Source organism: Athene noctua, chromosome 9, assembly GCF_965140245.1.
Source record: "Athene noctua chromosome 9, bAthNoc1.hap1.1, whole genome shotgun sequence".
In the NCBI taxonomy this organism is placed as follows: Eukaryota; Metazoa; Chordata; class Aves; order Strigiformes; family Strigidae; genus Athene; species Athene noctua.
The window spans coordinates 27,318,111-27,344,314 of NC_134045.1; the positions used below are offsets into that span (position 1 = coordinate 27,318,111).

A 26,204-nucleotide genomic window follows, 5' to 3' on the forward strand; every position below is an offset into this window, starting at 1 on the left:
AGGCAGGACCAGGAGTCCTGGACTGTGACGGTGCGTCCTGGAGAGAGTGAATCCACGCCTTCTGCCAAAGAGGAAGCCACCCAGCTCGGATGGATGCAAAGGATGCTTTTATGGAATTGTTTCCTCACACACAACATTCACACTGGATTTCTGGTCTCCAGCTCCATCTTTTCATCAGAGGGAAAACTGCAGGACAAGATCCCTTCCAACCTCCTTCTGTGGTGCTTCTGCACCACTGGGTCTAGCAGAACCTGCCTGTGGGTTTTGTGAGAGGGACAGAGTTACCTTTGCTTCTCGCTGTCCCTGAGAACTTCTGTACAGGTGTTTGATGCAAACAGTAATGGAAATGCACTGCGTGGGTCTACGGAGGATGTAGGTCAGGGTCCAGAAGCAACCTCTGGGCCTTGGATTAGCAAAGTCCCTAAGACCACTTCAGCTTTTTCCTTGATGTTTTCAACATTTTTGATTTACAGATTATCAAAATATGCCTAATTTTTTTTCAGCAGTACACAGAGATGTTAAAAGATGGGACTGAAACTCCAGAAGTCTGGACAACTTCACAGTTCTGAATGGATCAATAAAAATAAGTTACTTTTCGATTTAGGGTTTCGTCCATTGAACAAGAATATCTGGTTACTCCTCAAGGTGGTTGTGGAACTGAATTCCTTGATGTTTGCCTGTGCTTTTCGATCCTTGGAAGGGAGAGGTAGAGTCCCTTCTCGTGGCCTGTCTTTCAGAGACAGCAAGTTGTCCATCCAAGTGCCAGACGTGCCAGGAGGGCGCTCTCAGCCCTACCACTCCTTGCTGCGACCAGGGCAGGCTTCTCTCGCCACCGGTCAGCCAGAGCAGGGCCCAAGAGAGGAAGCAAGCGTGGGAGAGCTGCTCTGGAGCCCGCACGCTCGGCCCCATGGCACCCACACACTAACGTGCCATCTGTGGAAGGCGGATTGGAAGCTTGTTGCCACTAAACGTGCTGTTTGGGTCACAGCGTAAGCTCCCTTGCCCTGTACAAGGGCTCCATTTGTTTACAAAAGATGATGGAAGTCCGCAGGGTCACGCTCAGCGCTGGAAGAGAACGTCCTGCACCTTTCTTCCCTTCAGGGCACATCCCTGCAGAGCATCAATTCCTTTCCTGTTTGTTTCTGTCTTTCCCTGTCCTGATTCTCTTGTATTTTATTCTGCGGCAGCAGCACATGTCTCGTGGTCTTTATCTAACTGGCAGGGCTGGCAAAAAGGAGTGTCTAACCTAAATGAGGAAGTGCTTTGAGATCTTTGTTCAGAGGAGGCATTATAAAAATGGAAAGTATTCTCATCCTGCAGCTCATTTGTTAGGATTATAGACTTAATTGTAAGAGATAGAGAGCTTGGTTTCTGAAATTGATTTTGTTTTTCTTTAAGAGCCATAGGCAGAATGAGATTGTACGTGTTATCAATGGGATGATTTGTGAAACAAGGTTTTACAGCAGCTGGCACGGGACTGGAAGCAACCCCTGGCCTGACCCACTCGGCATTTTCACTGCTCTGGCGTGTACTTCGACGTGCGCCTCAGGAGAACACTCTCCTGTGTACTTGCCAGTGGTCCCATATTTGCCTCTGTTTCTCAGATATACTTGCTTCCTTCTGCTCCTGCAAGGCCTGCTGATCCTCTGGTGATGACGTGAAAGTCCTCAGAACTGCCTAAGAAAGAGCTACCACATGCATTTATTTTTCCACTAAAAACTTGAGATTATTTAATAGTGTGTCTGCCAATGCAAATTTCTTGCTGTAGCTGCTTCAGAAGGAAATTTGGGGACCCATAAACAAATAATAACCTACCTCAAATAAAGGTCTCATCCTTATTCCTACTAAAATTTAGTTCATGCCCTTAAGCAAGAGGGTCTCTATTTCTTCCAAATAGTCAGTTTGCTTTTCTGACTTGCACATCTTGATGCTCTTGCCATACATTTTGTTTTGACCTCAATGATTTCTTGAGGCCACAAGTTCCAAAGGTTAATTGGGAGCTGTATGAGAAAGTATTATCTGTATTTGCCTCAAATTTGCATTTTTTCCATGTTCACTGTCAGTCCTCCAGAGACTGGAGAGTGAGAGGAGCAGTATTGGTCCAGCTCCCTTGAACCAACTTTCATCTGGCTGCTCCTGTCAGGGCCGCCTGATTTCCTTTCAGACCAAGCAGCCCTAATCACCTCCTCTCCTCCGGGTGGGTACCGATTCCTGCCCCTCTTTCCAGCCTTCTCATTCATCTGTGGCCCCTTCATTAAATAACTGACAGTGTTTCATTTTTTTGTCCTGCTCCACACGTGTCCTAACGTGGTTTCTTTCCCGTGCAGCGTGTCAGATGAAGATTTCACTTGCCTGAGGGATGCCCTGGCCTTCCCGGAGCTGGCACGATGGCCCACGACACCCCAGGCAGTGCCCTCCCTGGGCCCGCCTGGGCCCCGCGCCCTTCAATCTCGGCTTTCTTCTGGAGGAGCTTAGGCGGGGCCCCTGCGCGGCCCCTGCGGTCGCTCACCAGGCTCAAAGGGACAGAAAGTGGGGATGGACTGAGCGTGACTCGCGAGCGTTTTTCTTTGCTTTTCTGATTTGCTGGTATTCATGCAGGGCAGACGCTTCTGCTCTTTTTCTGGGAACTACTCTCTCATTTGGTTACCAATTAAGCTGAAGCGTTCTGGCCTTTTCCATCCTCCTTTTTATTGTTATGAAGGGTGAATTAGGGCTTGGTGTTTAGGATTGTTCTCTAGCCTCCGCTGCTACTTTGCTGCCTCCTTTGTGGCAAAACAATGGCATTAATTTTGGCCTTTGCAGGCAGGCAGGCAGGCAATCTGGCAGCGCACAGTGCCTGTCCGTTCCACTTCACTTGTGCAGCCACCTCTCCTTTCCACATCACCTACTCACTTTTCTCCTCCTATTCTTTTTTTCCCTCCCCTTTTGTGCGTGCGTGCGTATGTGTGTGTGGTGTGGAGGATTGCTCGGAGTTTATTTTGTTCCAGTCTGGACGGGGTCAGAGGTCGCAGCCTGGATGCCGAGCGAAGGGAAGCAAGGCCTGTGGGTGATGCGGAGCGAGCAGACCTCTCCCTGCTGAGCCTCGGTCCCTGAGCCAGCACCTCGCCCTCCATCGTGGGTCTGATGAGATTTGGAGAGTGGGAGAGGGGCTGTGCCCCACAGTGACCCCTTCCCTGCACAGCCCCTCTCCCAGGGCCTCGAGTGGTGCAAGGGATGGAAGCTGCTGGTTCAGGGCAGAGGCGTGCCAACAACACCCTGCAATGACAGGAGCGGCCAGGGATGCTGGTGGGGACCCCTCAGGGGACCCCAAGCACACAGCAGCCCGGGCAGTGTCGGCTGCGGCTGCAGGGGGAGTCTAGCTGCTCCCCCCGGCCATGCCCCCGAAAGCAGCAGGAGCTCAGAGAGGTCCCCGCGGGGGCACTCGGCAGCGAGCAGCCGCTGCTGCCTCCGCTCTGGATTTCGCTTTTCCCACTGATGGATGGCAAGGGAGGACGTGTGTGTGAGGTCAGGAGCACAGCAGCAGCTCCCCCGGGTCACCGAGCATCTGCTCCCCACCGTGCCATCCTCTCCTCGTTGGGGAGCACGGGGGACCCCTCGCTTTGCCCCAGCGAAGTGGGATGCCCTGGTGGGAGCAATCCTGACCAGGCAGCCCCGACCTCCGGGTGACAGCCCCGGCCACCGCCGTGTGAATCGCTTTCAGCAGTGACTGACTCGCCTCCCGGAGTTTTTCGGTCGGTTCTGTTTAGCGTTGTGCTGCTGTTGTGCCGGTGGCTGAGGGGTGCAGCGTGCCCCCCGCCATGTGCAGGGAGGGGAGCAGTGGCGCGGGGTGCAATGCCTGGGGCTGCGGGACGGGGATGGAGCAGGTTTGGGGCTGTCTCGCGCCAGGGAGCAGCACTGGTGAAAGGGAAGCGACGAAAAGAGCTTTCACCACAATCACCAGGATCATCCTAAAATGGCAGAAATAGGAAAATGCTGAAAAGGCAGAAAACATCCGTACGTCGAGGATGTGCTGTTGGAAAGGCGCGGGGGGTTCTGCAGTGCCTCTCACTGGCACAGAGCGTCAGCCCCTTCAAAACTGGGCAGTGTTAGAGAAGAGGGGTTGAGAGCTGGGGCACGGAAGAAAATCTAGCCCCAAAAGGAAATGAATATGAAATAAAAGATGTGTTAAGCTCCCATCAGATTGAATCCTGCTCCAAATGGTGCAAGTTTCAGAGGGAAAGACTCAAACAATGGCAAGACGAAAATCAAGTGGAGGAGCACACGGCTGTGAAGTGAGCAAGGTGATGAGTGTCATTCCTCAGCGCGAGAGGGCTGAGCGCCCCACGTGCCCCTGGGGAGCTGCAGTGAGGAGCAGGAGTGTGGTGCTGGGGCCAGCGGACCCGAGCTGGAGAGCTTGAGTCTCACTGGAGAGCTCAGGGAGCTGGTGGGGACGTGCCCCTGGGGAAGGCAGACCTGTGAACTCAGGGTCCCGTGTGTGGCAGTAGCTAACGGCCACCATCTCCTGCCGGAGTCCAGCCACCGCTCACGGGGACGTGGTGACCCCGCTGCAGCCTGAGGTCTGCATCTTTTTCTGTTCTCTTTTAAATAACGTGAAAAAGAACAGAGGAGTTGGAAGCCCGTTGTTGTGGCTGTCGGTGGAAGGCAGTGCTTTCCCTGGCGCTGCGCAGAGCGGCGGTTCCAGCTCGGGGCGGCCAGCGAGGCGATGAAAGGAGAGTGTTCAGTCTCCACAGCCTGGCCTCCGGCCCCGGCACGCGCCCGCGAGCCTCTCGCTGCCTCGGGGCTCCTGGCGCTGCGCGGGCAGGAATGCCGTCCAGGTCCCGCCGCCGCTCTGGGCTCGGCTCGCTTCCTCTCCTCGCTGAGATTTTTGCACAAGACAGCTCTGGCCCATGGCCAGCTTCGGACCCCAGCCGAGTCTCGTCCTGGTGCGGAGCGTGGCCAGCGAGGTGGCTGCCGGGCGAGCCCGTGCTCCGGAGCAGCAGCCAGCTGCACCAAGGAAGCGCGCGCACAGTCAACAGTTTCCTTTCTTCTGCACAAATTGGCAAGGACTAACCTTGTCATATCTAGTGCAGCGCTAACGGGCGCCTGCCTCCAAGGGGTAATCATGCAGGCATAAATTCGGAAAGTTGCTAAGCTATGAGCAGTCTTATGAGCATTAAAAGTGTCCTCTTTGCCAGAAAGGTCATTCATAACTTGGCTGCGCCGCTGATGTACAGTCAGTGATATTGATTGATTAATGTATAAAAAGCACCAAATCCATTTGCTTCTATGAAAGAGAATAAAGTGCAGTCGACTCTCTCTTTATTTTCACCTCATCCTTTTGTTTGAAGGACGTTTTTTTTTTCTCTTTTTGTTTTGCCAGCTAGGTTTAAGGGGGTTACAAAAAGCCAGTTTCTGCCAAGTAATGCGTTCACAAAGGGAACATTGATTCACATCAGTGTCGCTTGAATTACCCTTAAAGGTTTGCCAAGGAGTTGTTCTTATATTAACCTTCTGTTCATCAAAGACAAAATAAATAAATAAGTCATAAAATCAGCTTCACTGCCTGCGATGGAGTTGGATGCAAAACAGGAATTTCTTCTGTTAGGAATTTGTGCTCCAGGTGCTGCTGCTCAGCCCTTCTCCCCAGCTCTTCAGGCCGGTTCCCTCCAGACCCCCGGGCGGCCCCGCTGCTCCCCGGCCCGGGGCGGCAGGACAGGCTCTGGGGCTGCCCCCGGAACCGCCGCAGCCTCTCGGCCGGCTCAGGGTGGGGCTTTACTGGGGTGTGGGGATGAGCTCCGAGCTGCCGCTGCTCGGCCTGCGGCACCCGGCTGCCCGCTGCCCCGGGACGGGGCCTGGAGCTCCGAGGGGGCCCTGTGGCACCGGGACGAGGGGTCAGCCGGGCGGGTCGAGCCGGGGCTCCGGGGGGCCCTGGGACCTCGTCCTGCCCCCGGGACACGGCGCGATGGGCCAGCATGGCACTCGCTCTGCTCTGAAAGGGGATCAACGGGGGTGTTTTCTGAAGGATTTTCTATAAAGTGTTGGTTTAATCATTGCAAGCTTAACTCGAGTGGTTTCTGCGTGGTAAGATAGCCTCGTGATGGCCTGGGACGTTCTGCCCTGTGTAGTTTTAGCATTCCTCTAATTCACTGTCAGTCGTGTTTGTTCTTCTGGACTTACTTGGCCACTGGTAACTAATTAGAAGCTGTTCTTGCTTCCTTCTGGTTCGTTCTGAAATGGGAGATTCTCTTGTGCCTGTGGAGCTTTGTGCAACACTATCTCCTCACCTCTCTCTGCGGGTGGGTCTGCGTCGCCCATCCCAAGCCATCCTCCCCTCGGAGGGCAGCGGGGGTGTTGCAGTTGCCTTTCCTTTCGGAGCAGTCCGAGGGGTTGCTGTTCTCTGCAGCAGGAGCTGGGTTGCTCTGGTAGCGGTGTTAAGCTCTAACCCAACTGCTGTGTTTCCACTCGGTCCCTGTTCCAAGACCCCAAGGGCCGTGCGGTGGCGTTTCGTCTCTTGAGCAGGGCGTTCCCTTGGCTTTGCTCCGCATCCCGGGCAGCAGCGCACGTCACCCCCGTCCCCAGAGCACAAAGCTCAGGTAGCACAAAGCTCAGGTAGCGGCCTCGCTTGGGAGCGTCCCCACGTGAGCTGTCCCCACCTGGCTGTCACTGCGGTGTCCCCAGGGCACGAGCTCACGTGGCCCCCAGCTCCTCTGTGCTGTTTCAGATAACCTGAGCCCCTCGGCCCCGAGCGGTGCCGCCCCTTCGTGCTGGTGACGGCCTGGGGCTGCCGAGGCGCCGGCCGGAGGAGCTCAGCGCCACACTGGCGGTTGTGTCGGAGCCGGTGCTGCCGCCCTCCCGCAGCCCTCGGCAGAAACCAACCAAGGGCGGGGGTGCTCGGTGGGGGCCTTACGGTGGAGCTCTGCGCCCGCGAGCAAGCCCGGGGGTGACTGAGGTACCGCCGACCTCCACAGCGCTGCCCGTGTGACACTCATTTCAATGTCTCCTACCCAGGGAAGAGGAATGATGGTGACAATCCCACTAACAGCCGAGGGTGCGTGCTGGGGGTGGCGAACACCAGAAATGGTGGCGCAGGGCCGCCACGGGATGTTCTTCCCGCACGCCTATCCCTGGCTGCGTGCTCCTTGCGTGGCGCGAGCGCTGGGGGAGCCCCGGGCCCGGACCCGCTGGTTTAACAGCCCCGGAGGGAACCCCTCGAACCCCTGCGCGCTGCCCGCCCGGCTGGCAGCGGGGCTTGGCACCTCGCGTTCCCAGGAAAAGACTTTTCCCTGTGGCTGCTGCAAAACCCAAAAGGAGAATCATCTTATTTTTTAATCTTTTTCTCAGATTGTGGGAGAATTGCAGAACGCCGAGGCCCCCTCCCCCTCCGGCGAGGCGGTAGGGATTGGATCAGACGATACAGAGTGAGCATGCTGAGAGTGAATCCATTTTCTCTCCTCCATCTCCCCAGAATAAATTAGAATTTGCCTGATTTAATAAAATGGCTTCATCTCTCTGCCATCTTTTCTATCTCCCATGCGTTTCATCCCCACCCCCACTGCAAAATAATAGATCTCGGCTGCGTAGCGTCCTGTTGGAGGCTGCAATTTAACATGTAGGGTACGTCCGCGGGCGTCTGCACGCGCAGCCTGCAGGAGGGTCCGGCGCTGAAAGTGCACAGGATTTGTCCCTGTGTCTCCATTTCCTTATTGTAAACTGTGATAGTTATAATTGCTGTCGAGGTCAGTGTAATTTACTGTCCATCTGTCATTAACCTGACCTCGCGGGTGGATGTGACTGCCATGCAGATATTGTTTGGGGACTGGGAGTGGTTAGTGATAGAAATTTTACAGCACAAATTTGCCCCAGCCACTTTTCTCTTTAATTGGCACGTATTTGTCTATGCATAGAGTGGAACTGTAGCTCCTTGCCGCAGACTGAGAGGAGGGGTTATTGTTAGAATTTAGATGGTTTCACTACAGCTGAACCTTTTTCTCTCACTTGAATCTGGTGTTTTAATTTCTGTTTCCTAGGTTGATTTTTTCCTTTCCGTTCTGACACTAATTATGCCAGGCGCATTGGGAGCGGTTGCTGCTGAGAGGTACCCAGCTAAGTGTTAAGAAAGGTTTTAAAAACAGACTGAACTCTTTCTTAATGAGGCTCAATCGTGCTCTCCTCCGGGTGGTTTTGTTTTGCTGATCTGTCAGTTTTTCGAGGATTTAATTGCACTTTTTTCATATTAGTCTTTGAAATGGGGCTAAGCAGCTTTCTGTAAAATAAAATATAAAGAAGGAGAGATGTTACTGGCTTTCCTATTTTCTTGCTTTGCTTTCATCACTCTAGGATCATCATCTGCCACTGACTCCTGGGACCCAACAGTAGTAAAGAACAAAATTTATGAGAGCAGCAAACGAAATGGCAGGCTAGACTGCTATGGTGGCTCCAAAATTGTAAACCCTTGCAGGCAATTTTCTTTGCCTCCCTGCTCCTCAGTCTGGCTCCTGTCGTGTCGCCGCTCATGCTAATCCTAGAAGACCTTCCAAATGTTTATTTTGGAGCAAGAAGTAGGAGGCGAAGGAGGGTCGAGGAGTGCTGAGGTGGCTTGTCCAGTGTAGCTCATTTCCTGCAGAAATGACACAAAAACGCTTCGGAAGCGAGCGCTGCTGTGAAGCTCTGGAACAGCCGGAGACTCCCAGAACAGCGGAGGTTGGCAAGGAGCTCTGGAGGTCACCTAGCCCCGCGCCTGGCTCCGAGCCGGGCCAGCTCCGGCGCTGGCCCGGGACCATCTCCCCTGGGGACGGAGGCTCCCGGGCGCCGTGGGCCTGTGCCGGGGCTCCAGCTCCTCAGGAGCCGGGCGTCCAGGGAAGGGATGCGGAGGAGATGATGTTGGGATGGGAAGACGCAGGAGAAAGGAGGCGGGTGTATCCGTGATGCTGTTATCTTTATGTTATAGAAAAACATGTTTGAAGCAATCAGCATGGAATTCTTAATTGCTTCACTTACTTCTGCTCTCCTCGTGGGACAGATTGTACAAATGCAGGAGCTGCCAGGACCCTCATGTTAGCGCACTGTCCCTGCTGTACGCACTATTTTTAACTAGCGCTTTGTTTTGCAAAGATGCACAAAGCTGCTGCTTTTTATTCCCAAAGATGCTAATAAACGGCAGAGGCAGTAAGAGCTTTCCGATCTGCCTGACAGTGACTCTGCTTTCTCAGCTTGCAATTCATTTTCCCTTCTCTTGGCATTTACATTTCCCTTTTTCCACTTTCTCTTCCTTTCTTTTATTTTTATTCACATTTATCCCTTAAATATTTAAGTCTCTTACTTCTAGTCTCAGCCTAACAAAAATACTGTTTTCCTTTCTCCATTTAGATGTGTGCCTGCCTGCTTTCCCCTTTCTGTTTCCAGCACACCTCTCATGAGGATGTAAAATCCAAGAACCAGATCTTTGAGATTTCAAAATAAAATAAAAGTAAACTCTGCTTTAAAAACACTTTAGCAGGAAAGCCAGGCTAATTGTAAATCAATGAGTCTTAAAATGCAGCATTGATCTCCAGTTAGAAGTTTGAAGGGGAAAGCAGTAATTACTGCACTGAAGGTGGATTTTTTTTCTCTTAGTAAGTTCTGGGCAGAAGGAAGGCTCATTAGGGCAGCACTTCGGAATCTGAGTAATTAGTTTAAAAAGTACTTTTGTGGTGTTATTCCCATGGCTAGAAATTATTGGAGTCTTCACAGATTTATAGTTCAGCTCTGATAAGATTTGATTTATTATCGTGTTTGGCGGGGAAGATCCTTCCTACATAATGACCTGGGCGAAGCGCCGGCGTGGGGATTGGTGCGGGGGGATCGCTGCGGGCACGCGGGGCTGCCGGCGGGCGGCCCCGGCCCGGGGGAGCTGCCGCCCTGGCCCGCTGCTCGTGCCCCTCGCGCCACCCCGGGGTGCTGCGGCGGGCGGCCGGGGTCTGCGCAGCAGGAGGGCACCGTGCCCGCAGCGAGCAGCTCCCGCACCTCCCGCACAGCCGCCCGCGCCGTTTCGTTGCCACCTCTCCTCCGCAGCCGCCCATCAGGCCTCGTCCTTGTGTTCCCTGCTGGCGGCCGTGCCTCGCGCCGCCCCGTGCCGCTCTCCCCACCGGCCTGTCCGCGCGGCCTGCGGCGGGCCCCGAGCCTGCGAGGTGTCCCCCAGCCCTGTCCCCGCGCCACGGGGTCCCCAGGGCGCACGGAGCAGGCGGGGGGTGGCCTGAGGGGGACGGGGGGCGATGGCTGGAGAGCCCCGGGGGGAGAGGGGCCATCGGCTGCAGTTCGTCTGCTGCCAGGGCGAGTGCCCGCCTGAGCCCTCGTGGCCAGAAGGCAGTTCATGTGTGCCCTAAAGCTTGTAGGTTTATATTTTTTCCAAATTCTTTTGTTAGATTTAGCAATTATATCTCTAGATACTCTCATTAACCTTAATTATCTAATCCCTTTTGTGAATATTGCTGAATTCTTGGCCACAGCAACATCCTGTGACAGTGATTTCCACAATCTAATTACCAAGTCTAATTCTATAGGAAAAAGTGTTTGTTTCACCTGTGAGGTCCCGCGGATCCATTAGCCGCTGGGTTTCCTGCACTTACACAGCTGCCCAGGCAGAACCGAGGAGGTCAGCAGCTGGGGAGAGGGACGGGGGTTGGGAGCACTGAGCAGCATGCTGATATTTCCATCTGCCTCTGCGGCTGCAGAAACGTTTACCAGGCTTAGCGCCACCGTGCAGATGCTGCTCCGAAGGCAAACAAAACCTGCAGTGTCAAGGCGGTTGATGCGGCTCGTCTCTGCGCCCCTCGTTATCCTCCCTGGCAGCAAGCTGATGGCCCAGGGCACCATCGTCTCCCGGGCTGCAGGATCCCGGCGCACGGTGGGCGCAGAGGGTAACCCCCGGCCCCCGGGTCGTGTCAGCTGGGAATTCAGCCGCCGGACGCTGAGATCGGGTGCGATCGCTACCGAGCGTGGCCTCACAGGCAGAGCAAAACCAAACCCGAGCGGGATGGGGCTGGAGCTCTTTCTGAGCGTGCTGCTATTGAAATCTGTTTGGCCAACAGATCAATGGAAAAGAGAGAGGACGAAGCCTCTGTCAGTCAGAGTAGGGGCTCTTACTCCTTGTGAACGTTATTTGCCTCCTGTTAATTAACTGAAAGTCCCTTCTTGCTCATGGGAGAAACAGCTCAGAAAATCTCTCTCAGTCTTCGTCAAACGAGTACCAGTTCTGTGCTCTTTCGCCGGGTTGTTGCCTTTGCCACCTTCCCCAGGGAAGCAGGGCTGATCTGTTTCTGTCCGAGGAGGTTTGGGTCCTGTGATCTGGGCAAGGGGCATGTTGTATTACCCCAGTACTGGGAGGAGCGTGGCAGCCGAGCCTGCCAGGCTCCTGCAGGACCATGTAATGTTCCCCATCTATTTCCCAGCATCAGCTAATTCTGCATGTGAGCAGCACGAGTCCTGCTCTGCTCTTCCAGGTTGAGGCTGGTGGAACGATGCGGGCAGTGGCCGGGATGTGGCTGCCTGCAGACCCGCCGGACAGCACTGCGTAAGGTGCCGAATCGTCCAGGTTCACTCTGGAAGGTGCAGTGGGGCAGAAATATTAAGGGCTTACGGTTCTCTGACAAAACAGTGCTAATTGTGGGGAACTGACCCTGTAATTAAAATTAATCCGTGTGCAGGGAGGCTTTCTGGCGTGGCTCTTGAGCCCCTGCCTGTCCTTTGGAAGTGGGTTTGTACTCCTGCCCATCTCTCCGATGTGGTAAACGGGGGGAGTTGTACAGTCTGACTTCTTAATCTGACACCTCTAGCTGTCCTACTTGCGTAACTCGATAAATATTTTTGTAGAAATTATGTAGTTTGCAGTGACTGTTATAGATCTGATTCTACAAGGGAGGGAGGAAAGGGGAAGGTCTCTGGAGGCAGAAAACCCTTGTGTGGCAGAAAGCCTGCTGGGAAGTCAGCTCAAGAAGAATTAGAAACCGTTTAAATAAATGCTTACTTGACATGACTCTGTCTTCCACAGTCTAACAAGCAGGGAAGCGAATGGCAGCCGCTGGCCAGAAATTGATTGCATTAATTGATATGCCAATAAGAGAGCTTGTTACATCCGCCATTGGTTAGGAGGCCAGCTAACAAGTCCCGCTGATCAATGGAACCAATAAAGATTTCATCCATTAATGAGCAACATGGTAATTAATGTTATCCATAAACCAATTAGCCTGGGTAGCTAATGTGCTGGTTAGCACAGTGAGTGGCAGGGCCGCGGGTGCGCGCAGGCCGGCCATCCGGTGCGAAGAGGCCATCGCCCCTGCGGGCCTCCCCGGGAGGAGGGAAGTCGGGAGGATGGCTGCTGGGATGGGCCCTTTTTTCTGGGAAGGGACACTTTTCTCTAGGTGATGAGGCAAGTTCAGTGATTCATTTTTTTTTTTTACCTTTGGGTAGCACGTGAGGACCGTTTCCATCTCGGAGTTGTTTCTGGAGGTGTTTGGGTTGACGTAGCTGCTGTTGCGATGGCAGGACGCGGCGTTGGGTTCCCCATGCCGCGTGTTGGAGCCGCTCGCACGCTCCGCCGGGAGCCCGACCTGCTCTGCCCGCCTGGCCGAGCGGCTCTGCGCGCCGCTGCGTTAGCTCGCTCCTCGCCACCCGTGTTAATTAACTGCCTTAGCGCAGAAAACAGCGTGTTGAAGGCTCTTGTCTAAAACCACTTACAGCGGGGCTGCCTGGAGTTGCTGGCCGCTGGCTGTTGGTGGGGCTCAAACTGGTATCAGAACAACCCCTCCGGACTGGGGGTGCTGGGGGCAGCCCTGCCTGCAGTGCTGCCTGCAGAGCTCAGAGGTTGTGAGGTGCTGACCTGTGTGCCAGGGGGCAAAACACCCGCGGCCGGGGGGAAACGTGCCCCTGCAAGTCTGCGGGTGGGAGAGGGGCCCCGGGGGGCTCCGCGGGCACTGGCCCCTCTCCAGGAGACTGGGCAGGAGCAGCCCCAGAGGCACTGGGCAGCAACCGTCCCGCCATTCGCTGCGGAGGTACCTCACGTTGTTAGATATTGACCCTGGGAGACCCCGTGTGGATTCCCTAATTGAAAATTAATACCAGATCAATGCCATGGGCAATTTGCATATTGATCATAAACAACTTTGAAGGCACCAAGTGCGTGTTGGATCAATAGAGCTCTCGAGCAGGCTGCAGTGGGAGCGCGGCCCCTGCGCCGCGCTGCGAGAGGTTAATGCTGGGAACTTCAGCGACCGCTCTGTGCCGGCGGTGGTGGCGGCGGCCCTGCCAGGCTGGGTCTGTGGCATAGAACCAACAGCCTTTTCCTAGGGTTCACATTGGAAGGGGGACTAGGGAAAGTGCTTTTGTTTGTTTTAAACCAAAGAAACGAAGGCCAGGAGTGTTCCACGGTGAGGGCGACGCTGCCGTGGGCACTCAGCCCTGGGGGACCTTGCAGCCACCCTCATCCCGGTCCCTCCATCCCCCCTCTCCTGTGGTGTGCAGCCTGTCGTGCTTCTTTTAAACATGGCTTCCAAAAGCAGGAGTGGTGTTTTTCTGTGGACACCATAAGTGGGGGGGGTTTTGTGTTTTGTTTTATATTTAGATTCATTCTGTCTACTTGGCACTTCACATGGTATTTCAGAATGGTCTCAGGTTGAAGGGAACAAATAATTCAGATCAAACTCCAATTAAAAAACCAAAAGAAACAGAAACTTGATCTGAAAATACCTGAAGCGCCCTTGGAAGCCCTCCATTAAAGAGGGACGTGCATGAGCAGTAGAGATCGAGCCTATGGACGGGCGCTGCTTCGTCCGCCCGCTCCTGAGCACGTGCCGGTTGGATGGACCCCCCCGGGAAGCTGCATCCAAACCGCCCGTAACCCAGAGTCGCCCGCGGGTGGGGAGCGGAGGGGTGGGCAGGGCTGGGAACCCACTGCCCCGACTTGCCACCTCCTTGCAGAGCAGCGGAGGCCACTTGCGCGCAGCCGGCGGCTCCGGGAAGTCGCTGTGCATCTGATTAGCGCATTACTGAGCTTTCATTGACTCGCCTGCGCCGCGCTGATGAACTGAGACTGGGGACAAGCGCTCGTAATTGAGAGAAATAAATTCTTATCACAGGCCTCTGCTGGAGCTGCCACCTGTGCATGCGCCTTGGCCCAGGTTTCAGGAGCGTTTCGAATCCCTGGAGCGCCCGGCTCTCCCTCTTTAGCGTCTGGGGAGGCCGAGTGCAGGGACTGCGGGCACCGAGGAGTGTCCCGGGGCGACTGAAAGGCTCCGTCCTCCCAGTCCCACAGGCCGTGACCCAGCCGGTGCTGACCAACCGCAGGCCTGGCAGCTTGTGAGCCATGAGCACCTTCAGCGTCTCCTTGGGAGCCTCCCCCTGCTCGTCCCTTCTCCCTGGTTCTCCACGTTCCCCTCGGGGTTAGAGCAGCCGTTCCGCACCCTCCGGCTTTGTCTCAGATTTGATGGCGAATGAAAGATCCTGCCCTGATGTATGAAAGGGCACAGGGGCATCATAGGGGAAGGTGGCTTGTCTTGCTGCAAAAAAAATGATAAAGATATAGTTTCTCTGAGAAGAAACCCATCTCCTGTTTTAAACTAAAAGAAAAAAGGAAGTCCAGGGGCGAGCAGGACTCTGGAACTTGGATGCGTGGCGGGGACGTGCCGGGCAGCGCTCCCTCCCGGCTGTGCCGGAGTCATGCCCACATTCCCTTGGCTATTAGCAGCCCCCGTAATTTTGCCCGTTCCTCTGGTCTGCGGAGCAGGCTGCCTCCCTTAATGCAGCACCGGTGGTGGGGAGGCGGATGGAAAGGCTTCACTTGACATTCGCTGACCTCCCGGGTGCAGCTGAATGCCGGAGAGTCAGGGCTGAGATTGCAGTCGCTTTCAATTACTCGAAGCCAAGAGAGGTGGAGAAAAAGGGCCTGTTGGCTCCAGGAAGCTGAAATGTTCCGCTGCTGAAAGCTTGTTAGTACAAGGGGAAAAGCAATTACTGACGTTCTGCCAGAGCCACTAACCCAAACCTGGGGAAGGGGCAGCTCAGCCCCTGGGCGCGGCCGTCTCTGCCTCAGGGGGTGACGTGGGGCTCCTCAGGGCTGTCCTCGAGGCTGTGGAGCCGGGAGCTCTCTGGGCGTTCGCGGTACGCCGAGAGCTTGCGCAGGCCATCCGCTGCCTCTGCCCATCAGCGGAGGGGTGAGGACACGGCTGCTCACGCCGAGAAGCTCTGGCATTGCAGCTCCCTCCCAGGCTGGTGGTTTTGTCTGGTTGGTCCGTGGAGGTGGCGACTTCTGGTGACCAACGTGTCAGAACCGCTCGGCTGCCTGGAGTCGGCGGCGTCTCCCTGGGCCTGCTGGGTCTGTCTGCTCCGTCCTCCTCGGGGGTCCCAGGGCTTGCTCCTCAGCTTTTCACTTTGAAGTCCCCTTACTTGCGCCGTGGGCTCTCTGTAGAAATGTCTTTGGTTGCCACCGCCAGCTGCACGTCTTGCCTTTGCAGCACAGTGGCATTTCTCCTGCTCCAGCAGAAGGTAACCCCAGCTGGTCCCCGGCTGCGGCCGTTCCAGCAGCCCTGCGACTCCCTCCCATGCTTCCACAACCTGCTCTGCCCAGGGGTGAGCCGCTTTTTGTTTTTATTATACATATTATTTATGTCCATTTATGATTTCCCATGTTCATATGTATTGCTAGTTCCTAGAAATAAGCTCCGGGAAGAGCCCGGCAACACGACACCACAGCTGACATTACTGCAACCCGGTTGAGAATGAACCCACCAGACCACACGCTTCGGACCCGTTTGGACTCACCCCGTGTGCAAACTGTCCTCAGAGACATTTGCTTAGAACTACTAATCATTTTTTTCCCTTCTTCTTAACAAAAATCTTTCCTCACCAGGGACAAGGAAGGATGATCTACCCCAGACCCCCATGCCACAGCTGCCAAGCTGCAAGCTGGTCGTGCTTCCCTGCTGCATGTCAGCCCCGCCGCTCTCCCTTAGCTGCCCTTTGTCTGTACCGTGTGGTACAGCGTGCGGCAAGAGTATTTGAATTGTCCTTAAACCAAGGCACTGTAGTTATGGCTTTCCTAGGTTTTTAACTCAACTTAAAAGAAGTCCGAACATGCTGAGGTTGGGAAACACCTGAGGATGGGGAGAAAGGGGGTCGGGAACACATTAATTAACTTTTCCTTGGAGTGATACCATGGAGAGAGAGAACAGAGTAGGAGCTGTAGCAGTTGTGTATTAAAAACAAGAACCACAACAAGGACGTTTTAGTGTTTGCTCTAAGTGTGGTTTACTGTGATGTTACAGGGCAGAGCTAAGGCGCCTGGAGCACTCCTGTGCACATCCAGGCCCTGAGGTTAAGCATTAGCGTCTTGGCCCCTCTGAAAACACACGCTTGCGTCCGCTCGTTGCAGCAGGTCACCAGAGCTGCCTCCCAGCACGGCCGGGCCTGGCCCAGGCGATGCTACGCCCCTGAGTTTGCAGGGAGCCTGGAACAGGTCAGCAACCACGGGCAAACGTGTCAGTACCGCGGGCAAATGGGTGCGCGCCGCGGGCAAACGGGTCAGTACCGCTGGCAACCTCCTGTCAGTCTCTGCAGCTACCTAGAAGGAGGTTGGGGCAAGGTGGGGATTGGTCTCTTCTCCCAAGTAACAAGCACTAGGATGAGGGGACACAGCATCGAGTTGTGCCAGGGGAGGTTTGGATTGGATATTAGGAGAAATGTCTTCACCAAAAGAGTTATCAAGGGCTGCAACAGGCTGTCCGGGGAAGGGGTTGAGTCCCCATCCCTGGAGGTATTTAAAGGACTGTAGACATGGTGCTCAGGGACATGGTTTAGTGGTGGGCTTGGCAGCGTTGGGTTAACGGTTGGGCTCAATGACCTTAAGGGTCTTTTCCAACCTAAATGTTTTCATGATTCTATAAAAACCTGCCGGTTTTTGCTTTGGCAGTTTCACTGTGCGTTTTTAGCAGAGGGAAACTGAACCAGGGGAGGGGGCAGCTGCCAGGGAGGAGGTCCAGGAGGGGGTGAGACAGGGAGGACAAGCAGTGGGCAGTGGGGCAGGGCTGCTGGTGGGGAGCAGACCTCTTCAGAGGGGCGAGGAGCTGGTGAGAATTGCCGTGCTGACGTACCGGCCACAGCCCGGGTGGGGAGTTGGCCACAGGAGAAGCCGTCGTGAGGGTCCCCCCAGCGCCTGAGGCGGCTGGTCCCAGTAAGGACGCCCGTGGAGTGGGCTGGGGTGGGCTGCCCAGGTCCCTTCGCTCACTGAACTCGAGGCACCGCGCTCCCCGTCACCGAGAGCCTTTGCTGCACTCCTGCCCAGTCACCTCTGCGCCCCGTCTCCTCCTGCTCGTCCCCTTTGTCCCCTGACGCTCCTCCCGCGGGTCTCCGCGTTGGACCGTCCCCTCCCTGCAGACCTGAAGCTGGAGATGGGTTTTCTTTTGTTTTGCTGTTTGATCTGTGTTTGTGTTTTTGCATGAGTCTCCTTTCCAGCTGATTCCGGTTTGGAGCTAGGTTAAACTGTGCAAAATACTGTTTAAAAGAAAAAAAAGAAAGGAACTTGTCAAGATGCATTTGTTAGATCACGTTTAAAATGAAATAGAATTGAAGGTAGTTTTTGTCCAAAGAAGGGGAGGCTGAAAAGCCGTCAAGCCGCAGGAGAAAGCCCCTCCTTTGTTGTCCTCCTGACATTGAAGTGTAATTTTTCATGGTTATTTGGACTGGAAAATGGGGGGAAAGGGAGAGATGGGCTTGCGATTATTTCCCATAAATGACAACACAATCACATCACGCTCCACTACAAACATGCTCAAGGAATTTGCCTTTTTTTTTACATTTCATGTGTGAAAATAACAGCAACCTTTCTAGTTCTGATGAAATTCAAGGGGGCAAATCCCTGTTGGGTTCCATTGACTTAAAATTTTACCCAGTTTACCAAAAAAGTGGACAGCCGTGTTCCGCGGGACAGGGAGGAGTCGGTGGGTCTCAGGGCGGGGTTCCTGGGGTCTCTGCGGGGGGGTGCCGGTCTCCTCCCGAGGTGCAGCCAGCGACGGCCACGGTGCCGCCGAGCCCCTCAGAGGGTGCCAGGGAGCCCTGAGCGCACGGAACACACTGCCGGAGCCCTGGCGCCGTCCTTTGCCGGATAACCCGGCCCTGGGTGTGCGACTGAGGCGGGACGGGCTCCTCGCAGGCGTGTCTCTGCAGAGCTGTTTTCTGACAACGCTGTTTTCTGCAGGGCAAGGCCCTGCCCGACTTCCCAGGGTGGTGAAGGTCTCCGGAGCGCTCTGGCCCTTCCCGAGCCCCTTCCCGGCACGTCTGAGGTCTGGACCCGCTGCGGGGAGTGGGACTCCGGGCCTGCACAGCGGTGACGGCGCTGCCACACCAGCGGGCTTCGACTTGCCTCTTGCTGTCCTCCTCTGCTCTTCCTTTACAAAAGACGGTGGCAGGTTTCACCACCGCTGCCTTCTATGTTTTTAAGACAGAAAACGCTTTTTCTTCTAATTATCTAGTTTTAATAACATGATTCTCTTTCCCAGTGCCGCTGCGCTGTGTTACCGAGGGCGCAGCGCCGGAGGTGGCAGGGTTGTGTCAGTCCGGCCGCGGGCGCTGCTCAGCCGTCTGGGGCCTGAAGTGGGGCCTCTGGCTGGAGCTGGTAAATCAGATAAAGCCCCCAAATGCAAAAATAATAACTGTGTTAGTAAAAGCATTCATATTTAAGCAGAAAAGATGCTAACATCTGGCAGAGGGACATCTCATTTCTCTGGAGCAAGAAGCTTGTTTGGGAGATAACCAGAGACCTGGATGCTGTTGTAGGGTTTTTCAGATCCGTTCAGGGAAACGGGCCAAAAATTCTGAATTTTTTCTTCGCAGCAGAAAACAAAGGAATAGAAGTTAAAAGTTCGCAAACAGTTCTTTAGCTGTTGAATTTCTTGTTTTATTTATCTGAACGCTTGCCTCTATAGCTAACTGCACAAAAGCCAGATAAACTTTCCCTGCCTTGAGAAGATAGGCAGCTGAGGATGGCTTTATCAGCTGGGGGCATGCTCATATGCAGCATTTTCTTTTTTGTTGATGAAAGCAGCACAGATATGCTCTGACCATGCTCTGAAAGGGGGCCATCTTGGAAATAAGTGTCATTAATCCAAGATAACACGTAGGATTGTTATTGTTTTTCTGCAGCCTTTTGTCAGATGATAGGACTCACCCACCAGCTTTTTCATCAGGGCAGGAGCTCTGTGGCAGTCCTCTCCTAACCTGTGCCTGGTGCTTTCTTCTCACTGCTTGGAGCTCTGCTTTTCCTTTCAGGAAAACAATAGGAATAAACACGTTTGCGTAGAATAATCTGTTTAGGAGCTAGCACAGAGTGTATTTGTGCATATATATGCATCCTGAATCTGAGCTGCAAGGGCAGTGACTGCCTGGTAGCCAAGGTTACCTTAGGAGATGTGCCCCAGATGAGCTTGAGCTGGGTGAGAAATACAAGATGGCAAAAAAAACACTTCTGAAAATGGTTTTACCTACGTTTCCATGTGGATGGATTGTCTCATCTTCAGATGCAAATAGTCTGCAAGCCAGGGAGAGGTGGAAAACATTTTTTTTCTGTTGGGCTGGTCACAAACAAACGAACAGTCGAATTGTTTCCAGGGTGTTGCTCCATGTCCTGACCCTCGCCAGCTTCTCTTCTTCCACAGCGCGGTTCCAAGGCTGTGCTCTCGCTCAGATTTCAGCAGCCGAAGGGCGGGCAGTGCCGTCGCTCCGTTCCATTGTGGGCCACCGCAGCTCCGGCAGCACACGTGGCTGCTCGCCTGCAGCCGTGTGCGCTCCACACGTCCCCTGGCAGCGTGAGGGTTTAGAAATGCAAGTGAGGGGAAAAAAACCAAAAGGAAAACTGCTGTTTACTCCTCTGGCTTGGGAGGCTTTGCGTGCCCCAAACAAGAACCAAACGGGGCTGGACGTGTGGTGCTGCCGCGGCAGAGGTGGGGCCAGGGCTGTGCCCTTCAGGCTGCAGCAGCAGGTCGGGGGGCTCGGGGGGAGCCGATGTCCTCCTGCACCGGGGCACTGGCCAGTGTCAGACCCCCCCGGGCTCTGCGTTTGCTCCATCCCCACGGCCAACACACCTGACCCGTGGGCATGGTGTGAGGTGGGACCACCCTCCCCACGCCGCTTCCCCGCCAGGTTGAGCGACCCTTTCTGAGTCGGGTTCCTAACCCCGCCTGGGCCAAGTTCTGCGGGCAGCCGAGCCTGCGCCGCCGTTAGGACAGGCAGCTCCAGACTGAGCCCCACGGCCCTGGCACAGCTCGGGGGCACCTGAGCTCCTCGTGGGCTTCCCGGGGTCCGGGAGGGCATTGGCCCCCCACAGACCACCTGAAGCTCCTCCTGTTCCCTTGAGGACCCAGACCACGGCCTTTCTCCCCCCGGGACCTCGCGTTTAAATTAGTTTAAAGCAGCTGAACTTCCGAAACCCTCTGGGCCGCAGCCCAGTGGTGTGACCCTGGCATCGGCAGGGGAAGCTGCCCCTCGCCGGCTGGCAGCTCGCAGGGAACCGTCCCGCGTGTCTGTGCGTGTGCAGCCGACAGCACACAGGCCATCGCTGTCACCTCTCCTGACAGTGTCAGCTTGCAGGAGTCAGCCAGGTCTCAATCCTGTCTTCCTGCAGGCTCTTTTGGCTACATATCCTGAAAAAAAGAGCATCAGGGATTCTTTTTGTTTCAAAGGAAAGACCCTGTGTACAATTAAAACTTGTTTCTGGTAAACCTCATTCCAGGAAAGATGAGCTTTTAACAAAAGGCTTTTGACAGCTGCAGGGTATTTCATTTTTTTAATGCCGAATGAAAAATCAATACATTTTTCTAGGTTATACATATTCAGAACAGGCTTGATATTTCCATTATAATGGAAAATGGGTGTCTGCACATCTCGCCTGTCAGAGCTGCACCACCGCATTTTCCAAGCCACTGCTAAATATTTCAAACCTGATTTGATTGTGGTTCATGACAGCTAATGTTTCTCAGCTCTTGAGCCTGCCGGAGGGTGGAGAGGCAAGCGCAGGGTCTTTCTCTCCCATCCCTACAATTTCCGCCACCCCTGAAATGCCCCTTATCCCTTCGGATAAGAGATCTGGGTTTGTTAAGGAAAATCCAGCTGAGAGAAGGAGAGGTGATGAGTCTTGGGCTGTTGAAGCTGGTCTGGATCCGGTTGGGATTTGCTGACTTCTCCAACCCTCAAACTTTCTGGGTTTTAAAAGGGTCAGAAATGCAGCAGCATAGTCCTGTGCGACCACGTGTGGGGATTTGGGCACATTTTCAGCGTGTAACTGAGTCAGAGATTCCCTGACATCTGCAGATGTCAGATACTCATGATTTTCCAGACTCTTCTCCCTCTCTTCCCCCTCCACCTCCCCCCAGTGAATGGTTTAATTTTAAATTAAAAGGAAATACCACTGTCTAAAATGATTTATTCATGAAGGAAGAAAAGGCTCTTCCTAGGATTTTGCATGGGGCAGGTTTGGTACGATGGAGGAGCAGGCTCTTGGACTCCAGGTGCCCCACAGTTACAGTTGCTTGCTCTTGGTATTGACCTGAACTCCAGCAGCTGGAAAATTCCTCTAAGAAAATTTATTAATAAAGCATCATGGCCTCGTGGATGGCACCCCAGCACAGGGACCCATGCACAGGTTGTGTTTGCCTTTCAGTGGGACATGATTGCACCCCCATGCAAATCCCAGAGCAGCAGCTCTTGCCCCTGCCCTGGCAAGGATGGAGTCCACTTATCCTTTGTGAGCTCGTAAACCCTGTGTAGCTGGAGTTTCTGGAAAGCAAAGACACCGGTCAGGCACCTGCATCCTCTGGGCATGGGCTGCAGCAGCATCTGTGGCCTTCCAGAGCCCCTCACAAGGAGCTGGGAGCCAACCCTGTCACCTCTGACAACACGTCCTCTGTGGCAGAGCCTCACACCTCCGGGTTCAGCTGCCCCAGGTGTCCTGCTCGGGGCCTGTGGCCGGCAGAGACTTGCAGTATGTGGAAGTACTGCAGGGCCATCTCACCCTCTGGCTGTCAGCCCCGGGGGGGTGCTTCCTAGGACGTGGGATGTGCAGCTTGAACCTGAGTGCCTTTTTAACTGCAGCGCAACTAGTGGAGTTTTCATCAGTCTTCTTAAGGAAAATACAGTCAAGGTGTTCAGTGAATGGGTCCTGACAGTGCATACGGCTCCAAGGAGGTGTGGGCCAGCAGTAACAAAGGGGTCGTGGTGCTTTGGGAATAAATCCCTACTTCTTGCTGACTGCGGCCTCGTTGAGCCTCTGGGAGCTGGTCACGGGGTGGTCATCCCTCGCGGCTGCAGGTCTGTCCCACAGGGCTCCTCGGACATGAAGTAAAAGACAGTGGCCAGCTCTGCTCGAACACAGCGTGTGAACGAGGTGACACCAGGGTTTGCAAACAGTTAAAATGGAAGCTGAGAAGCTCCATGTTCCATGTGCAGCAGATTGAGGAGAAACACGGACCTTTCCCTACCAGATGTGACGCTGGCCTCATCCTCGCAGAAGGATGCCCCAAAGAAATGCAGGAGGCGGGTGGTTGGGTGCCTTTCGCAGGCGCGTTGGCTGCCCAGCCCGGCCTCGCACCCCGGAGCTGCCGCTGCGGCCCAGCTCCTGCCGCGCTGTCACCAGAGCGCAAGGGCGCAAATCTTCGGGGGCAGCAGCTCTGCTGCATTTTATTTTCAGAGGTGGAGGATCCCATTGTTAGAAGCTGGGTCAGATCCCGTGCCCAGGCCCTGCATGCGGCCTCTCAGGGGCTGGTTCTCAGCGGCTCAGACCCTGCACGCAGGCAGCCGAGGAGCGACGCTCTCCCAGCCGCCCCTGGGGTCGGCTCCGGTGCAGGCGGCCACGAGGCGGGTCAGGCTGAGCGCGGTGAGCAGAGCTGCATCCAGCCTTCCGAAATGGCCCTCTGGAAGAGGATCTCGAGGCAGCCAGGAGTTAACACTTCCCTGAGCCTCCTCCGTCCCGGCCTGTGGGCGCAGGGAGCTCCGGGACGTGCGGGGAGAGGAGCAGGATTGTCCTCAGCAAGGGCCCGGGAGCGAGGAGCCAAGTGAGGATGGTACCAGGGCCTGCCCACCTGATTCGGAGCCTCCCTGGTCAGACGTGTCTTGTACTCTGCTTCCTGCCCGTCCTGCTGTAAAAAAAACACTCTTGAGAAAAGTCAGTTGAGACTGGAGAAGGGAGGAGAAGGGTTTGAAGCGTGCGTGTGCTTTTTGCAGCTCTGTGCCTGCCCCGCGCAGAGGTGGTGGAGCCAAGGAGGCTGCTCTGCCCCTCAGAAGCTGTTTCCAGGGTCGGGGCTCGGCGGGCGTGTGGTGCAGGGGATGCGGGGGCTCGGCCGGGCTGGCAGCGGCACCGGCTGTGAGCGCGAGAGGCTGCAGGCCCAGCGGGGCAGGAGGATTTGCCACGGGTAGCCTTGGTTTTTAATCATTTGCTACCGTTATTGGTATTCATAGCTCACATTTTTCCGGTTACTGTCAGCCTGGGCTTTCATCCATTTTAAAGAGCTATTTTTTCCCTTGTTGATGATGATGATGGTATAAAGACAGATGGTGTAACTGCTTATGAATGTCCTATTTTATTCCCCTCGAACCAGACAGTGCACTTGAAGACGTGTATTATTTCCACATGCTCAGGTTAGAGCCCAGACAGTGTCTGAGCCCGGCAGCCGGCTCGCCCTTCCTCTTCCTCCCATGCCGATGCTGACACCTCCGGGTCGCAGCCGGGAGTGCTGCCGGGCCGGGCACCCTTTGTTGTTCGGCTGGGGCTGGGCCCGGGGGGGTCGGTTGGGGGTCGGGGGGGTGCCGGCTCCCTGCTCACCTCTGCCGGCACAGGCTGCCCGGGGGGCCAGGGGAGCCGGCACCGAGCCGGCAGAGAGGGCTGGCTGTAGAATGAAGATGTGAGTAAAATAATAGAAACCCCTTCATGAAGGTTCTTAATTAAACAGGCTAAAATCCGCTTTCTGTGCCAGCTGCCTCAGTTGAAGGGAAACTGTCTCACTCTGTGTGGCAGCATTTTGAAGGCAGGTGGTTGGGTTGGGTTGGGTTGGGTTGGGTTGGGTTGGATTGGGGGGCAGTTTGTTGTTTTTTTCACCAGCATGGAAGAAAGACTGGGGTTCTAATTTCTGAAACAGGAATCCAGCTGCTGATTTCACAGCCCTTCTCTCCAGCAGACTTGAGCCCTCGCCTCACAAGACAGACTGCTCATCTCACCCCTGTGTCAGGAGTGTGTATCTCCCCAGGTGTTAGGTGCCTTTCCCTCACGATGCCACCCATCACAAGTCTCACTCTGGGGTCCTGTTTTCTCAGGCAAAGACCTCTGGGATCCCTGTGGCTCTCACAAGCTTCCAGCTTTTAAAAGAGTGAAAGAGGGGTAGGGTATAAATCACAGCACTTCCACTTATATCAGTGCTGATCTCTGGACACTTTTACAAGTTCCTCCCTGATTTAGGTTGTCACATTCTCAAAGGGCACTGCTGAGTATCTGCAGTCTCCTAATGTATATTTTTAATCTTGATTTCTAGCCCTGTCTTTGTTAGGGGGAGCATGGGGGGTTGCTTTAACTCGTTAGGTAGTTCAGATAAAACCTCAGGATAGCCTAGGATTTACCATGACCAGATAATGCGAGTTAAAATTATGAACTATCCTGCCTAAAAGAGGATATAATGGCTTAAAAGTACCCTTTCTCACCAGTGTTGCTATAGCCCCCCTCAATTACACAGTAGCTGTCGAGCGGCACGTGCTGTACATAAATGCCCAGGCATTAGATGATAATGTGGCTGTTACGCCCTGGTGTAAGAGGTCTGGCGGCAGCAGCTCTGCTCACAGCGTCCCACCCGGCGTGGGTGCCTCTGCGTGGAGCTGCGCCAGGTCAGCTCGCTCCGTGCCGCATGCCCGGCGCGGTGCTTTGGTTAACGGGTGGGGCCGGGGCGCTCGGTGCTTTGTTCTGAGCTTTCAGCGCTTCACTTCACTGGGTACTTTTTCTCTTTCATGCTTTTGCACCTGTGTGATGCTGCCTGTGTGCTCAAACTCTTCCCGTGACTGGGGTGGGAACAGACCGCCAGCAGCCTCCTCCCATGCCTTGTGTCAGGGCCGTGTCGGCAGGAGCCCGTGCTGCTCCTGGTGCCTGGTGGTGTTCCCGCGGTGCGCTTGGGGGTCTCAGTGGCCAGGGTCAGTGTTATGTGGGGCCATTCAGCCCAAAGAGCTTGAGATGGGGATGGGGAGGAAGGCTGAGGCTGAAGGTGCTGGGGGCTCTGGTCAGTCCCTGATGCTCCTCTAATCCATGGCGTGGTTGGGTAGAACCTTCCCATCCCAGGCAAATGTTTTACTGTACGTTACACTGCAGGGGATGTCAGTAGCTCTTAAGTGGTAGAAGTGGGCGAGATTCTTCATTTCGTCTTCCTCTCTCACTTTTCCCTCCCTCGTTTCTTGACCTGCTGGCAGGTGGTGCTGGGAAAGCGCCAAGTGACATTGATACCTGCTGCTCCACACTTGTGCTTCAGCATCGGCTGTTGCTCAATGGCAGTTACTTGCTCTCCTGTTTTGACTTCGTTTTTATGTTACACTTTCTGCTTCTCTTCTTTCAGAAGAATCCATTGAAGATGTGGAAGGGCCCAATGAAACGGCCGGTGATGCTGACGAGCCTGCCAAGGAGCAAGAGAGTGGAGGGGACAAGGACCAGAGTAAATGGACAGGTGGGTTTTGGTCCCTTTTTCTTTAAACCCAGGAAGGAGAGGTGAGGAGAGCAGCAGCCTGCAAAACTCTTTCCTTAAACCACACACGTAAGTGTCGCCCTCTGTGAAGTCTCTGGGTGCAGCTTCGTGACGCCCTTGCAGTTCACTCCCCACTCAGCTGTGTGTCCCCCCAGCCCCAGGATGGCGCTGGGGCGGGGGGGTCACAGCTCCCCCGAGCTCCCCGGGGCCGTGGGAGGGGAGGAGGGAGCAGGGGCAGCCCCTGGCAGAAGCCGCCACTGAGGTTGGATTAAGCATATCGTGAACCCCTGCGCTACGCTGTTAAGACGGAGGCTGTTGCCCTGCTCTTCTGTCCTGGCTCTGGCAGCGAGGCTGATGCAGAGGGGGGAGCAGAGGGGCAGACCCTGTGCCTGTGCTCCGTCAGCTGCCCACAGGAGCCGTCCCATCCTGAGCGGGCGCTGTGGGCGCGCAGCAGCACTCACGGTGCTGTAGTGGAATCCGGAAGGTGTCTCTGCAGAATCC

The 26,204-nt window shown here is 54.9% G+C and overlaps 1 protein-coding gene across 2 annotated transcripts in view; it reads left to right on the forward strand.

Moving 5' to 3' along the window:
* Positions 1-26,204, forward strand: part of ZFHX3 (zinc finger homeobox 3) — a 182,839-nt gene that overhangs the window by 119,419 nt on the left and 37,216 nt on the right. For both annotated transcript variants that reach the window (XM_074913751.1, XM_074913753.1), the window contains one exon: positions 25,578-25,685. In XM_074913751.1, coding sequence (XP_074769852.1) covers positions 25,578-25,685 — 108 coding nt within the window. The remainder of the gene's footprint in view (positions 1-25,577; positions 25,686-26,204) is intronic.